Source organism: Bos taurus, chromosome 8, assembly GCF_002263795.3.
Source record: "Bos taurus isolate L1 Dominette 01449 registration number 42190680 breed Hereford chromosome 8, ARS-UCD2.0, whole genome shotgun sequence".
Lineage (NCBI taxonomy): Eukaryota > Metazoa > Chordata > Mammalia > Artiodactyla > Bovidae > Bos > Bos taurus.
In genome coordinates, this window is record NC_037335.1 from 28626468 (window position 1) to 28641559 (window position 15092).

The window sequence follows — 15092 nt, forward strand, 5'->3', positions numbered from 1 at the left end:
CACCAGGCTCCCCCGTCCCTGGGATTCTCCAGGCAAGAACACTGGAGTGGGTTGCCATTTCCTTCTCCAATGCATGAAAGTGAAGTCGCTCAGTTGTGTCCGACTCTTTTCGACCCCATGGACTGCAGCCTACCAGGCTCCTCCATCCATGGGATTTTCCAGGCAAGAGTACTGGAGTGGGTTGCCATTGCCTTCTCCATGGAGAAGTCTATAATAAATGTTAGATTTATTGACTCTATTTATATATATATAAATGGTGATGGTAACTGACATCATAAAAAAAGAGAAGAAAACTTTCTATAGTTCTACTTATATTATTTAATAGCTTACTTTTGAAAAGTTAAAAATTGATATACATTCCAGGACTGACACATAAACACTAATATGTGTAAAATACTATGTGCAAAATATGTTCCAAGATGCTTGCTCCTTGCAAGAAAAATTATGACCAAACTAGACAGCATATTAAAAAGCAGAGACATTACTTTGCCAATAAAGGTCTGTCTAGTCAAAACTATGGTTTTTCCAGTAGTCATGTATGGATGTGAGAGTTGGACTATAAGGAAAGCTGAGCACCAAAGAATTGATTCTTTTGAACTGTGGTGTTGGAGAAGTCTCTTGAGAGTCCTGTGGACAGCAAGGAGATCCAAGCAGTCCATCCTAAAGGAAATCAGTCCTGAATATTCATTGGAAGGACTGATGCTGAAGCTGAAACTCCAATCCTTTGGGCACCTGATGCAAAGAGCTGACTCATTTGAAAAGACCCTGATGCTGGGAAAGATTGAAGGCAGGAGGAGAAGTGGACACAGAGGATGACATGACTGGATGGCATCACCGACTCGATGGACATGAGTTTGAGTATACTCCAGGAGTTGGTGATAGACAGGGAGGCCTGGCATGTTGCAGTCCATGGTGTCACAAAGAGTGGGACACGACTGAGTGACTGAACTGAACTGACTGATGTGCAAAAGAGTTAGCTAGTGGGAACCTGTTGTACAGTGCAGGGAGCTCAGCTCAGTGCTCTGTGGCTACCTAGACCGGTGAGATCAGTGGGTAGGAGGGAAGTCCAAGAGGCAGAGGATTTATGTATACATACAGCGATTCACAGAAGAAACTAACACAACATTGTAAAGCAACCATACCACGATTAAAAAAAAAAAAAAGGAAGAGTCAAGCATTCAAAAAGACATTTGCTGTAAACTCACATTTGCTCCATTTGTATTCATCAATAGATTTTTAACTCTGATCATTTTATACTAACTCAAATGAAGTGAAAGTAATTTATGCTACTAATTAATTTTAAATAGGGCAGAGTTTCTAGATTGACTTTACTGAAAAATCGCTGTACAAACTCTTCAATTTACTGTGAAAAGAGCACTGAAATATAATAAAGCTATACAAAGTTGAAATTATATATACTTGCTACCTTGTTTCGGAGAAGGCAATGGCACCCCACTCCAGTACTCTTGCCTGGAAAATCCCATGGATGGAGGAGCCTGGTAGGCTGTAGTCCATGGGGGTCGCTAAGAGTAGGACACGACTGAGAGACTTCCCTTTCACTTTTCACTTTCATGCATTGGAGAAGGAAATGGCAACCCACTCCAGTGTTCTTGCCTGGAGAATCCCAGTGACAGGGGAGCCTGGTGGGCTTCCATCTATGGGGTCGCACAGAGTCGGACACGACTGAAGCGACTTAGCAGCAACCTTGTTTATATTTTAATGTTTACAAAAATCAAAACCTAACTTATATATACATACACAGTTATTCATACACACATATATATCTATTGATACCTATATATGAAGACATGTTACACGATTTGACATTGTAAACGATTTTTTAAAGTCTTTGCATAATGAGCCAACATATTCACTTTGGATGTCACTTACATTCAAGTTAGATTTTTAAAAGCCCAAATGATCTTACTTGGAAATTTATGCTTGTCTTTGAGCTCTCCTGTACACACTAACACGCCTATGCCTTCTCTGAAACTCTCCATCCAGGTAAAAAGAGAGACACACGACTGGCCCAAAATCTTGAGTCTGTTTGCTGCCAAAATTGCAATAACACCTTTCCGGAATACACGTATCAATCCTTTGAATGTTTTTTTCTTCATCTTGGCTTCCTCTTGCTTCTTTTCTTCTACTGTTGACAAAGCCTGGGCTAGAGTTCTAACTTCCAATTTTAACAACTCAAAGGTGTTGACCTGCTCCTGGAGAAAATCTCTCTGTGTAGATAAGGCAGATGATCGGCTGTAGAGAGGATAGAAGGCGCCAGCCATCAATGCACAGGCTACCAGCAAGGAGGTCTTTTCCCTTTTGGTCTGGGATAACAAGTTTTTGAAGTGGGAATTTTCAAACACCAATTGTTCGTGTGACTTCTCAATACGGTTCAATTTTTCCATATTTTTTTCAGCAATTTCTTGAAATTTCTAAAAGAAGAGAAGTCAAATAATATATTTGATCAAGAAACAAATGGGCATTTTAACCCGTCTTTAAAAAAAGAAAGCCTTTGGTGACAACTATTTATTTTTCTTCCCAAGATCTATGTTCTAAAATATCAAAAAAAAACACATATGACAGAGCAATAGCGGGCCAAACAGCTTAGATCCAATGTGCACAGGTTTTAAATCCTCTTATGTGGAAGCTTTACATAAAGTAGAACACAGAAATTTTAAAATACTTTGTAAATTTCTTGTACATTTTCACATACATACACATATTCAAAAAAAGAAAATTTCTTCTCTTCTATTCCTCAGTAACAATTATTTCCTATTTTTAAACAGAAATCATACCAGCATTAGAGACTTTTCTATATGTAAAAAGACAATTTTTTGTCAGAATAGCAAAGGATTAAATAAATAATACAACACACACCATCTGACTATCTGCCACTTACTTACTTACTAGATGAGAAGGGACTGATTCTCAGAATACACTCTCATTTTAGTTTCTTCTTTCCCAAGACAGAAGGCTGCACAAAGCACAGCGTCAGTGCTGGGGAAAAAATGCTAATTGTGGGGTGGGCCTCAGCAGCGCTCTGGTCCTTTTTTCCTCATCAAGGTACATATAATTCAAAACTTAATATGGAACACAAAGAAATTTTAACTGCAGGCACTTGATTTTAATCTAGAAATAGACTAGAAAATAAACTAACTCCCATGAAATCTTATGTCTAATCATTAAGGAATTACTGAAGCAAATTTTTAGAAGATAACAGATGTCAACTTTTTTACTGATTCATTTATCATTCAATAAACATTTATCGATTACTCACTAAATTCCATGTGCTAGGAAAACAGGCAAATAAATCAATGATTGTGGTATAACATGATGGTGGAGCTACGCTAAATTGTCAGAAATGCATAAAAGGGTAGAGAGGCAGCCGGAAACAGACAGTCCTGGGATAAGGATGAGAAATTAAAACACACCTAGACACTGATAGAAATCTAGAATATATGACAAAAATACTCCTCTCTATATAGAGAAAACAGGAACACAATGGAATTTTTGGAAAACAGAATTAAGAGGCTAGACTTACACAGCCCATTTTCATTTTAGGGTACCTGGTAGAAGCAGCCGATATCTAAAACATAAAAGAACTCATACAACTCAACAACAACAAACAACTCGATTAAAAAAAAAAGGGGAGACATCTGAATACACGTTTTTTCCCGAGTACACATGAAAAGGGCCAAGAGGAACATGAAAAGATGTTCAACATTGCTAATTATCAGAGAAACGCACATTAAAGCCGCAATGAAATATCATCTCGTTACCTAACCAGGTCCGACTGCCCGAGATGCAGCGAGCCAAATGGCGAGACAGAGGTTTGCAGCAGAGAAAGGGTTTATTCACGAGGCAGCCAAGCGAAGAGATGGGAGAACAAATCTAACATCCACCTCCCCAAAGGCCACGGGCTGGAGACGGTCCTGGGTAAAGCTGAGGTGTGGGGAGCATGAGGTAATTGGAGATAAGAAAAAGGTGAGGTATCATCAGTCTGCACAGGCGCAACTAAGCTACGTGCTTCTCCGTGGGACTCACGTTCTGAGGGTGGAGTTTTTGGTCTTCTGACGTCAAGAGGTCACTGAGTGTACATTCAAGCATGCCCATTTGGAGGGATGGTGATCCCGCCAGTCCTAACCAGCTCAGACTCTAACTGGACACAGCTGACTCCAAGTTCCTGAAAAACCAACTCAGGCAAACATCTTTTAGGCTACATAATGCTTAGAGGACAATTTAAAGGAAGTTTGATCAATGAAGGCAGGTTACAGTTAATTATTTATTAAGCAATTTACAGTTTAATGGAGCTAACTGATGACTACCCTTGGTCTCAATCTCATGCCCATTAGAATGGCTATTATCAAAAAGACAACAAATAAGTATTGGTGAAGATGTGGAGGAAACGGGAATTCACGTGCTATTGGTAAGAATGTAAACTGGTGCAGTCACTATGGAAAACAGTATAGAAATTACTCAAAAAATAAGTATATAACTACCATATGATCCAGCTAGTCCACTTTTCCATATAAATCAAAATATGGAAAAACTAACTTGAAAAGATATCTTGTTGCATTGCACCCTGCAAGTCTTAAAGTTGTCCAGCCTCGACACTGAAGAGCCTGGAGACATCAGTGGTGACAGAGACATCAGTGGTTTGCTGAAGCAGTCCCCAACCTTTTTGGCATCACAGACCAGTTTCATGGAAGACAATTTTTCCATGGACTGAGAGTTGGGGAAGATGGTTTTTGGATGATTCAAGCACATTACAATTATTCTGCACTTTATTTCTAATCTAAATGCTGCTGCTGATCTGACCAGCAGGTACCAGTCTGCAGCTTGGAAGTTAGGGACTCTTGATTTATTGGATAGAGGGATCGTACACAAAGGGTCCTGGTGTGACACCCCACCATGTGTGGCAGATGCTGGGCAGGATGTGGGAACAGTCTTTGCTACTCAGAGGAGGAGGCGGCTACCATTTATAGAGGGAATTGACATCAGGTGGGCTCATCAGTTTCCAGGAGCTAATTAAGCCTGATAATTAAGAGAACTGGATATTCATGTGAGTGAAGCAGGGACTGGTCAAACAGGGGATGTACCGAGAGCAAGATAACAGCCATCTTGAGTGGCCGGACCATACATATGTTCATCCCTATGTTTATCACAGCACTATATACAAGAGTCAATATATGCAAACAACCTAAGTGCCCATTAACAGATGAACAGATAAAGAAGATGTGGTCTATACCTACAATGCAATACTATTAAACCATAAAAAATGATGAAAACTAGCCATTTTCAACAACAGGGATGGACCTTGAAGGTATTATGCTAAATGAAATAAGTCTGACAGAGAAAGACAAATACCACATGATTTCACTCATGTGGAATACAAAATACAAACAAGAACAAAAAAAAATGAAAAAAACCAAGCCAAAGCAAACACAGATACAGAGTACAGAGTAGTGATTACCAGAGAAAAAGAGTCTGGGGAGGACAAAATGGTTAAAAAGGGGTCAATTGTATGGTGCTGCATGGAAACCAGACTTGTGGAGGTGGGCATGCTATAGTGTATTCAAAGTTGCATTAAAATGTACACGTGAAACTTAAATAATGTTATAAATAAGCTACCTCAATTTTTTAAAAGAATACATGTAAAGTCTACATCTAAGTAAAAAAGCAATCTCTAAAGACTGTTTAATTGTCATATGTTATCCTAAGTCATTCTTGGCTTGAGTAATTATAATCAAGATAACAAATATTAATGGTTATCAAAACAGTCAACTGGGACAATATTGAACTAAATAACTAGAATTAGCAAAGTGAGATATTTGAATTAAGGATTTTAAAATAATGAACTACTTAAATTTTTAAAGTTCTTACTGACAAATGTTAGATTAAGAAAACCACACTAATATTAATGCTGCTGCTGCTAAGTCGCTTCAGTCATGTCCAACTCTGTGTGACCCCGTAGATGGAAGCCCACCAGGTTCTGCCGTCCCTGGGATTCTCCAGGCAAGAACACTGGAGTAGGTTGCCATTTCCTTCTCCAATGCATGAATAAATACTAAAAGTTTTGATTATTTTTTAACAATTATATTCCCTCATTCCTGGTAGCTCTACTGAAATCCACAATTACAGATCTGACTGCCCATTAGGCCAGTGGTCCCCAACCATTTTGGCATCAGGCACTGGTTTCGTGGAAGACAATTTTTCCATGGACAGCAGGGGCAGGGGCAGAGATGGTTCTGTCGGCGATACGAGCAATGGGGAGTGATGAGAAGCAGCAGATGAAGCTTTGCTCACTTACCAACCTGCTCCTCACCTCCTGCTGCGCAGTTAGTCCATGGCCTGGGATTTGGGGACCCCTGCAATAGGCATCTTCCCTTAGATACCTCATAACCATCTCAAGTACCACTGTTTTTCCTATTAAATCTGTTTATAATGTTCAATTGCAAAGTGATGTCCAACTCTGACACCATGGATTGTAGCCCACCAGGCTTCTCTGTCCATGAGATTTCCCAGACAAGAATACTGGAGTGGGTTGCCATTTCCTCCTCCAGGGGATCTTCCTGACCCAGGAGTCAAACTGGCATCTCCTGCATTGCCAGGTATATGCTTCACCACTAAGCTACCTGGGAAGCCCCATGCGTGTGTGCGAATACTCAGTCGTTAAGTCCTGTCCGACTCTTTGAAGCCCTATAGACTACAGTCTGCCAGGCTCCTCTGAATTCTGCAATGGGTTGCCATTTTCTCCTCCAAGGGACCTTCCCGACCCAAGGATCAAACACAAGCCTCCTACGTCTACTGCACTGCAGGCAAATTCTATACAACTGCACCATCTGGGGAGCACTCTGTTATTTTGTTCAGTCACTCGGTCATATCCGACTCTTTGCCAGCCCACAGACTGCAGCACACCAGAGGTCCCTGTCCCTCACTATATCCCAGAGTTTGCTCAAACTGATGTCCACTGAGTCGATGATGCCATCCAACCATCTCATCCTCTGTTGCCCCCTTCTCCCTGCCCTCAGTCTTTCCCAGCATCAGGGTCTTCTCCAATGAGTCAGCTCTTCACATCAGCTGGCCAAAGTACTGGAGTTTCAGCTTCAGCATCAGTCCTTCCAATGAATATTAAGGACTGATTTCCTTTAGGATGGACTGGTTGGATCTCCTTGCAGTCCAAGGGACTCTCCAGAGTCTTCTCAAGCACCACAGTTTGAAAGCATCAACTCTTCGGAGCTCAGCCTTCTTTACGGTCCAACTCCCAGGTGGCGATAGTGGTAAAGAACCCACCTGCCAATGCAGGAAATGTAAGAAAATCAGGTTCAATCCCTGGGTTGGAAAAATACCCTGGAGTAGGAAATGGCAATCCACTCCACTATTCTTGCCTGGAAAATCCTATGGACAGAGGAGCCTGGCGGTCTACCATCCATAGAAGCACAAAGAGTTGGACACTACTGAAGCAACTTAGCATGCACGCATGCTCATATCTACACACGACTACTAAAAAACCATAGCTTTGACTATATGCACCTTTGTCACAAAGTGATGTCTCTGCTTTTTAATACACTGTCTAGGTTTGTCATAGCTTTTCTCTCATGAAGCAAGTGTCTTAATTTCAAGGTTGCAGTCACTGTCCACAGTGATTTTGGAGCCCAAGAACAGAAAGTCTGTCACTGTTTTCATATTTTTTCCCGTCTATTTGTCATGAAGTGATGGAACCAGATGCCATTTTCTTAGTTTTTTGGATGTTGAGTTTTAAAGCCAGCTTTTTCACTCTCTTCTTTCACCTTCATCAAGAGGCTCTTTAGTTCCTCTTCACTTTCTGTCATTAGTGTGGTGTCATCTGCATATCTGAGGTTATTGATACTTGTCCCAGCAATCTTGGTTCTAGCTTGTGATTCATCCAGCCTGGCATTTTGCACGATGTACTCCGAATAGAAGTTAAATAAGCAGGGAGACAATATACAACCTTGATGTACTCCTTTATCAATTTTGAACCAGTCTGTTGTTCCATGTCTGGTTCTAACTGTTGCTTCTTGACCTGCATAGAGGTTTCTTGGGAGACAGGAAAGGTGGTCTGGTATTCCCATCTCTTTAAGAATTTTCTGGTTTGTTGTGATCCACACAGTCAAAGGCTGCAGCGTAGTCAGTGAAGCAGAAGTATATGTTTTTCTGGAATTCCCTTGCTTTTTCCATGATCCAGCAGATGTTGGCAATTTGATCTCTGGTTCCTCTGCCTTTTCTAAATACAGTTTGTATATGTAGAAGTTCTCGGCTCATGTACTGCTGAAAAATAGCTTGAAGGATTTTGAGCGTGACCTTGCTAGCATGTGAAATGAATGCAGTTGTGCAGTAGTTTGAGCATTCTTTGGCATTGCCCTTCTTTGGGACTGGAATTAAAATGGACCTTTTGCAGTCGTGTGGCCACTGCTGAGTTTTCCGAATTTGCTGGCATACTGAGTACACCATTTTAACAGCATCATCTTTTAGGATCTGAAATAGCTCAGCTGAAATTCCATCACCTCCACTAGCTTTGTTTATAGTAATACTTCCTAAGGCCCACTTGACTTCACACTCCAGGAAGCCCTGGGAAGCCCTAAAAGATGTTTATAATAGTCTTCTTTATATCAGTAAATTGAACCGACATCTGCCCAATTTTTCAAGTCAAAAACTTTGTAATCAGTCTTAATTCCTCCTTCTTTCACCTTATCCTCTCCATTCCCAAATCAAAACCATCCGTAAGCACAATGGGGCTTATCTACAAAACACATCCTCATTCATCTCCATTGCTACCACCTTAATTCTAATGATCATCAGCACTAACTATTCACCCCCAAACTTCAAAGCTAGTTTCATGTCAAACTGGGTCAATCCAATCCTACTGCTGGAACTCTATCTTTACTGAACCAAGGTTTCCCCTTCAAGTCACAACACTTCCACATGCCTTCTGCAAAGACATCACCATTTCCCAGGATCCTCAACTGGAATGAAAAAGGATATGGGCTGCTCTTCTGCTATCCAGACATGAACCTTACTATACCTTTTCATAATTCATCCATGGTCTCTAGCACCACCAGGTGCTGACTTCCCTAATGCTGCTGCTGCTGCGAAGTCGCTTCGGTCATGTCCGACTCTGTGCGACCCCATGGACTGCAGCCTACCAGGCTCCTCCATCCATGGGATTTTCCAGGCAAGAGTACTGGAGTGGGGTGCCATTGCCTTCTCCGTCCCTAATGCTACTCAAGTTCTAACCATATCCTGAACCCATTTCAGGGTCTATCTATTCCATGACACCTATTACTATCAGTCCTATTCATGTTGACCTTGACCTTCTCTGAACATAATTAAACTACTAGGCACTTAATTCCTACACTGCTACTTACTTGTTTCATGTGTGTTTATCTGCTCTCCCTCAAATACAACAGAGTTTTAGTTCCTAAAGGCCAGGGATTATTTACGCCGGTGCCTGTCATAATGCTTTATACCCTTCAAGTATTTAATAAGTATTAAACATATTAAATAATCCTTTATAAAATGTTCCCTGGTGCTTAGAACAGCACTTTACCCATAATAAGCACTGAGTAAATAGCCAGTTAATAAAAACTTTACAAATATAAAGCAAAGAAAAAAATAATCAAAAAAGATATAATTTCTAAATATAATTTGGACCTTATCAACATGTCAAAATTTTATTTTAAATTAATTCTGATATTCCAGGGAGACCTTCAGGGGTATTGCATTATTTACCATGAATTCTTCTTAAATAACAAAGCTTGTTTGAGGATAAGGCTGGAAATTACTATAAGAGCAAATATGCCTTAAAAAAGAAAACTGGTGTTCTTTACCAAAGAAGATTAAAGGCTAATATTTTTCAAACAAACATAAGGAACATCACCTTCAAATTGAACAAAAGCATTCCTAGTACTGAGATAATCTGCTCCTTGGTGTGTTAATTTCAAAAAAAATAATATTCACAAATTCCCCCTCAAAATATCTTTTAAAAGTTTAACAACCTGAAATTTTTATAAACTTTATATCTTCTACACAGATTTTTTTGACATGCCAAAAATTCTATCTAATTTCACTAGTTTTCCATGACTCTGATAAATTCAAAGTGCACTGAAAATGAAAGGAACAGGACAGCTTCTTCCCTTAATGAATCACGCACTTACTTCCTGAAATACAGAAGCTTTAAGGGACATCTATTGCTTTCAGCAACCCATGAACTTTGAGACCTTGGGCCAGAAATCAGACACTTCCCTGTGGAATAAAACTTTTTTTTATCACTTTTACTTGCTGAGTTCTCATTCTTTATGTTGGCAAAAAGACAAATTGCAAACTGGACAGTGAGTGACAAATAGACATCAAAGGACTTCATTTAAAAGGTTTTATTTTTATGTTACCTATATTTTTTATACAATGGTAGTATTTTAAAATAATAAACATAAATCTGCCTGTTTTTCCTACAATGTAAATGTTTCTCTGTTAAAAAATAAAGCACATTTTGTGGAGAAACTGGAGTCTTCAATACACTGTCAGTGGAAATGTTGAGATGGTGTGCACAGACTTTTGAAAAAGTTTGGCAGTTCTTCAAAAAGTTAAGTAAAAAGTTACCACACAACCTAGCAATTTCATTATCTGGTCTTCCATATATATACTGAAATCCCATAATAGTTATTTACTTACCTTAAAAACACTATCTTCATTTTGGAAGTTTCAGTTCAGTTCAATTCAGTTACTCAGTCCTGTCTGACTCTGCAACCCCATGGACTGTAACACACCAGGCTTCCCTATCTATCACCAACTCCCAGAGTTTACTCAAGCTCATGTCCATTGAGTCGTGATGTCATCCAACCATCTTATCCTCTGTCCTCCCCTTCTCCTCCTGCTGTCAATCTTTCTCAGCATCAGGGTCTTTTCAAATAAGTCAGTTCTTTGCATCAGGTTGCCAAAGTATTAGAGTTTCAGCTTCAGCATCAGTCCTTCCAATGAATATTCAGGATTGATTTCCTTTAGGATGGATTGGTTGGATCTCCCTGCAGTCCAAGAGACTCTCAAGAGTATTCGCCAACACCACAGTTCAAAAGCATCAATTCTTCGGTGCTCAGCTTTCTTTATGGTCCAACTCTCACATCCATACATGACTACTGGAAAAACCATAGCTTTGACTAGACAGACCTTTGTTGGCAAAGTAATGTCTCTGCTTTTTAATATGCTGTCTAGGTTGGTCATAGCTTTTCTTCCAAGGAGCAAGCGTCTTTTAATTTCATTTGGAAGTTTAGCACATCAAAAATAATAGGTGTCAAAAATGGTACATGCCTGTGTGTATTCTCTAGTTTCTAAGGCAATACAAATTATAAAACTATCCAAAGAGATAAGTCAAGCCCTCAAAAGAAAAAGAGTTCTCTTCATCATTTGACTGAAAATAAACTGTCAATACAGGTAAGATGCTTGATTTAGTGATTGTTAAAAGATATTACCTCAGACTGCTAGAAAGTTAGCATGATCAGTCAGATCTGTCTCATGTCTCCCTTCCTTATGGGCTTTCAGATCCTGAAAACAAAGCCCAGGTGGCTCTAGTCTCCTCTACGAAGGCTTCAAACTTTAACCACCTTCTCTTCTGAGTTGATAGCACTCTTTTGGCAAGTAATTATGTACAACCTCGTGATAAACCTTCTATTATTTAATTTTTCATATGTTCCTATAGTGCCTCTCCAACTAACTTTGACACTTTTTGAGGAAAATAAGTATTACACTTCTTTGTTAGGATCACAGCACGAAACAGAGGGTTCCATAAATCTTATATATAACATTTATTTAATTAATAATTATGTAAAGTTATTTTGCTATTCTTACCTACGGTAGTAATTTTGCAATATAGTATGCTAAAATTTCAGTCTCTCAGAAAAAAGAAGTCTGAGAAAAACGAGACCAAGAACTATCATCTTTGATTAACAGTGTGGCACTGGCTACCTTTTTCATACATTATCATATTTAATTACTAAATAAACAAGATTCACTCAGAAAAGTGAGTTCAGGAAATATGAAACTGAGTTGTCACCAGACCTGTTTTCAGATATTACTTCATATACAAAAATAGCATGTTCCTAAAAGAAAGTGTTTAGCATGATGCGAAAAAAAGACTCCCTGATAAGGATGATGGTAATATATTCAAACAGCACATAACGTTTACTTTGTAGCTTCTAAATACCAAACAAGGTGCGAAACATGTCGTATCTGTTATCTCCATTCTAATTCCAACCCTACAACGTCCTCACTACACAAATGAGCAGTTCTCTGAATCTTACTTTTCACATTTGTAAAATAGAAATGATATTTAAGTGACTTATCTCACATGTTTATTATGAGAATCATGTAAGAAGAGGCAAGCAAAGGTATGAAAAAGAGTTAAAAACTGGATCAAGCATTATAAAAATTCAGTTGATAGCATTATTATTAATAAAAACAACTTCTAAAACAATTATTTGAAAAGTAGAGAACTTTCCTATATTTCATTAGAGGTGCCCAATCATAACATAATGTGTGCCGAACTGTGTCTAACTCCTTGTGAATCATGTCTCCCTATCATTATCAACAATATAAACAAGCTGCATTTTTATCTCTGAATATTTTTCAAATTCAATTTAAAAGTAAAAAAATTTAACATCTAACAACACTTTTATGAGTAACTTACTTCTACCCAAATGTACTGTTAATAATGTGATGGAAGAGAAATAAAATGCAATATATTATGATGAACCTGAATTTCTTTGATTTTTGTTCTTCAATTTAAACTCACTTGACTTTACTAAGTGTTTCCCTGATAGCTCAGTTGGTAAAGAATCTGCCTGCAATGCAAGAAACCCTGGTTCGATTCCTGGGTTGGGAAGATCCGCTGGAGAAGGGATAGGCTACCCACTCCAGTACTCTTGGGCTTCCCTTGTGGCTCAGCTGGTAAAGAATCCACCTGCAATGCGGGAGACCTGGGTTCCATTCCTGGGTTGGGAAGATCCTCTGGAGAAGGGGACTTTACTAAACTGTCACATAAACCAGAAGTGTTTAAAATAAATATCATATCAAGGGTTAACCATACTTAACTGACAGTGAAAAATCTTTAGTTTTAGAGAGGAAGTTCTTGTTCCAGTAATTTCATCTTTTCAGATAGAAAAGAAACAAGAATATAAATACTAAAATTACAAAAGCAAAGTCAGTAAGGCAAGGTACCATGGCACTCAGTCCTGATGCTTTGGTAGGCAAAGATGTTTGAGATATATTTATATGATGGCCCCAAAGTTATTTAAATTCACAAATTACCCAACGATGTAGCTAGCACATTTTAACTAATACTAAAACCATGCGAGGGCTTCCCAAGTGGCACTAAGAACCCTCCTGCCAACGCAAGAGACATAAGAGACACAGGTTCAATCCCTGGGTCGGGACAGGCACAGCAACCAACTCTAGTATTCTGGCCTGGAGAATTCCACGGACAGAGGAGCCTAGCAGGCTACAGTCCATAGGGTTGCAGAGTCGGACACGACTGAAACAACTTAAGAAAGTGGAAGTCACTCAGTCTTGTCTGACTCTTTGCAACCCTATGGACTCTAGCCCACCAGGCTCCTCTGTCCATGGAATTCTCCAGGCAAGAATACTGGAGTGGGCAGCCATTCCCTTCTCCAGGGGATCTTCCCAACCCAGGGATCGAACCCAGGTCCCCCACATTGCAGGTGGAAGCAACTTAGCACATACGCAAAAACATGTTAAAAAACAAGCTTCCTACTCTAATTTCATTACCTAACAGCATTCCCACTACCTGCTTTAAAGCTTAAACATCCGAAAGTCTTGCAAATTATTCTGCATTTTTTTAATAAAAGCTATTCATATCCAAAAATTGTTTTTTATTTAACTACCTGTCTTTTACTAACCACTTCTTTACAATAACCAAACACTAAACAGAGACTCTATGGATAAGTCATTTATTTTCCAGCAGATGGTATCTATTAATGGCTATGTTCTCCTGACATATAACATTCTCTACAACCCATAATCCTATGCAAAACTGTGGATTTTTCCCTCTCATGTCCTTATCAACATAATTTTTGAAGTTTAAATAAAATAAAATGAAAATATCTATATCTGCATTGCAGCTTGGGGAAAAAAGCAGAGATATAGAATTAATCATAGGAAAATATCCCAAAATGAAATTTATAGATACTGTAATATGCAATATAATATTAGTTTACTAAATATAAACCCAAATTAAATGCTGCTGTGTATCCAATTATATTTTATGAAAATTCAAATATTGTACATAAATAATACAGACAAATGCCAATATATAATATTAATGTACATTCAGGAATAATGAAAATGATACTTTCAATTTGCATATTCAGGGATCAAAGCCATATGTTACACATTCTTCAGGAAAAAAGTCTTCAGTGAGAGCTGCTCCTAAAACATCAGCATTTGTGATGCTGATTGAGAAAGTGAATTGCTATGCCTTCCTAGAGATTTAAAAAGGAAGTGAGTTCAAAACACTGATAGGATAGTTTGAAATCAAGAATTTTGTTCTTTTCTCTCAGGATTGCTTTGACTGTTAGGGGTCTTTTGTGGTTTCACACACATTTTAGGCTTGTTTCTCTTATTTCTATGAAGAATTCCTTTGGTATTTTGATGTGGATTGAACTGAACCTGTAGATCATTTTGGGTAGTATGGTCATTTTAACAATATTAATTCTTCTGATCCATGAACAAGGGATGTCTCTCTCTTTGTTTGTATCTTCTATTTCTTTCTGCAAAGTCTTGTCATTTTATTGTCCAGATCTTTTACTTTTCCAGTTAATTTATTCCTAAATATTTTATTGTTTCTGATGCTACTGTGAATGGGATCGTTTTATTTTTCCAAGGCTTCCTCATTAGTGTAAAAGAATGTCACAGATTTCTATAAGTTGATTTTGTTATCTGCCACTTTACTAAAATCATCAATTACAATTAATTACATCAATTACATGTAATTACTTAATTACAATAGCTTTTGATTGACTCTTTGGGATTTCCTATATGTAAGATCATAGCATCAGCAAGCCATA

The 15092-nt window shown here is 38.5% G+C and overlaps 1 protein-coding gene across 8 annotated transcripts in view; it reads right to left on the reverse strand.

Moving 5' to 3' along the window:
* Positions 1-15092, reverse strand: part of CCDC171 (coiled-coil domain containing 171) — a 341254-nt gene that overhangs the window by 195551 nt on the left and 130611 nt on the right. For all 8 annotated transcript variants that reach the window (XR_009495531.1, XM_003586376.6, XM_059889397.1 and 5 more), the window contains one exon: positions 1928-2432. Coding sequence is in view for 7 of the 8 variants with exons in the window: in XM_003586376.6 (XP_003586424.2) it covers positions 1928-2432 (505 nt within the window). In the remaining variant the exon portion in view is untranslated. The remainder of the gene's footprint in view (positions 1-1927; positions 2433-15092) is intronic.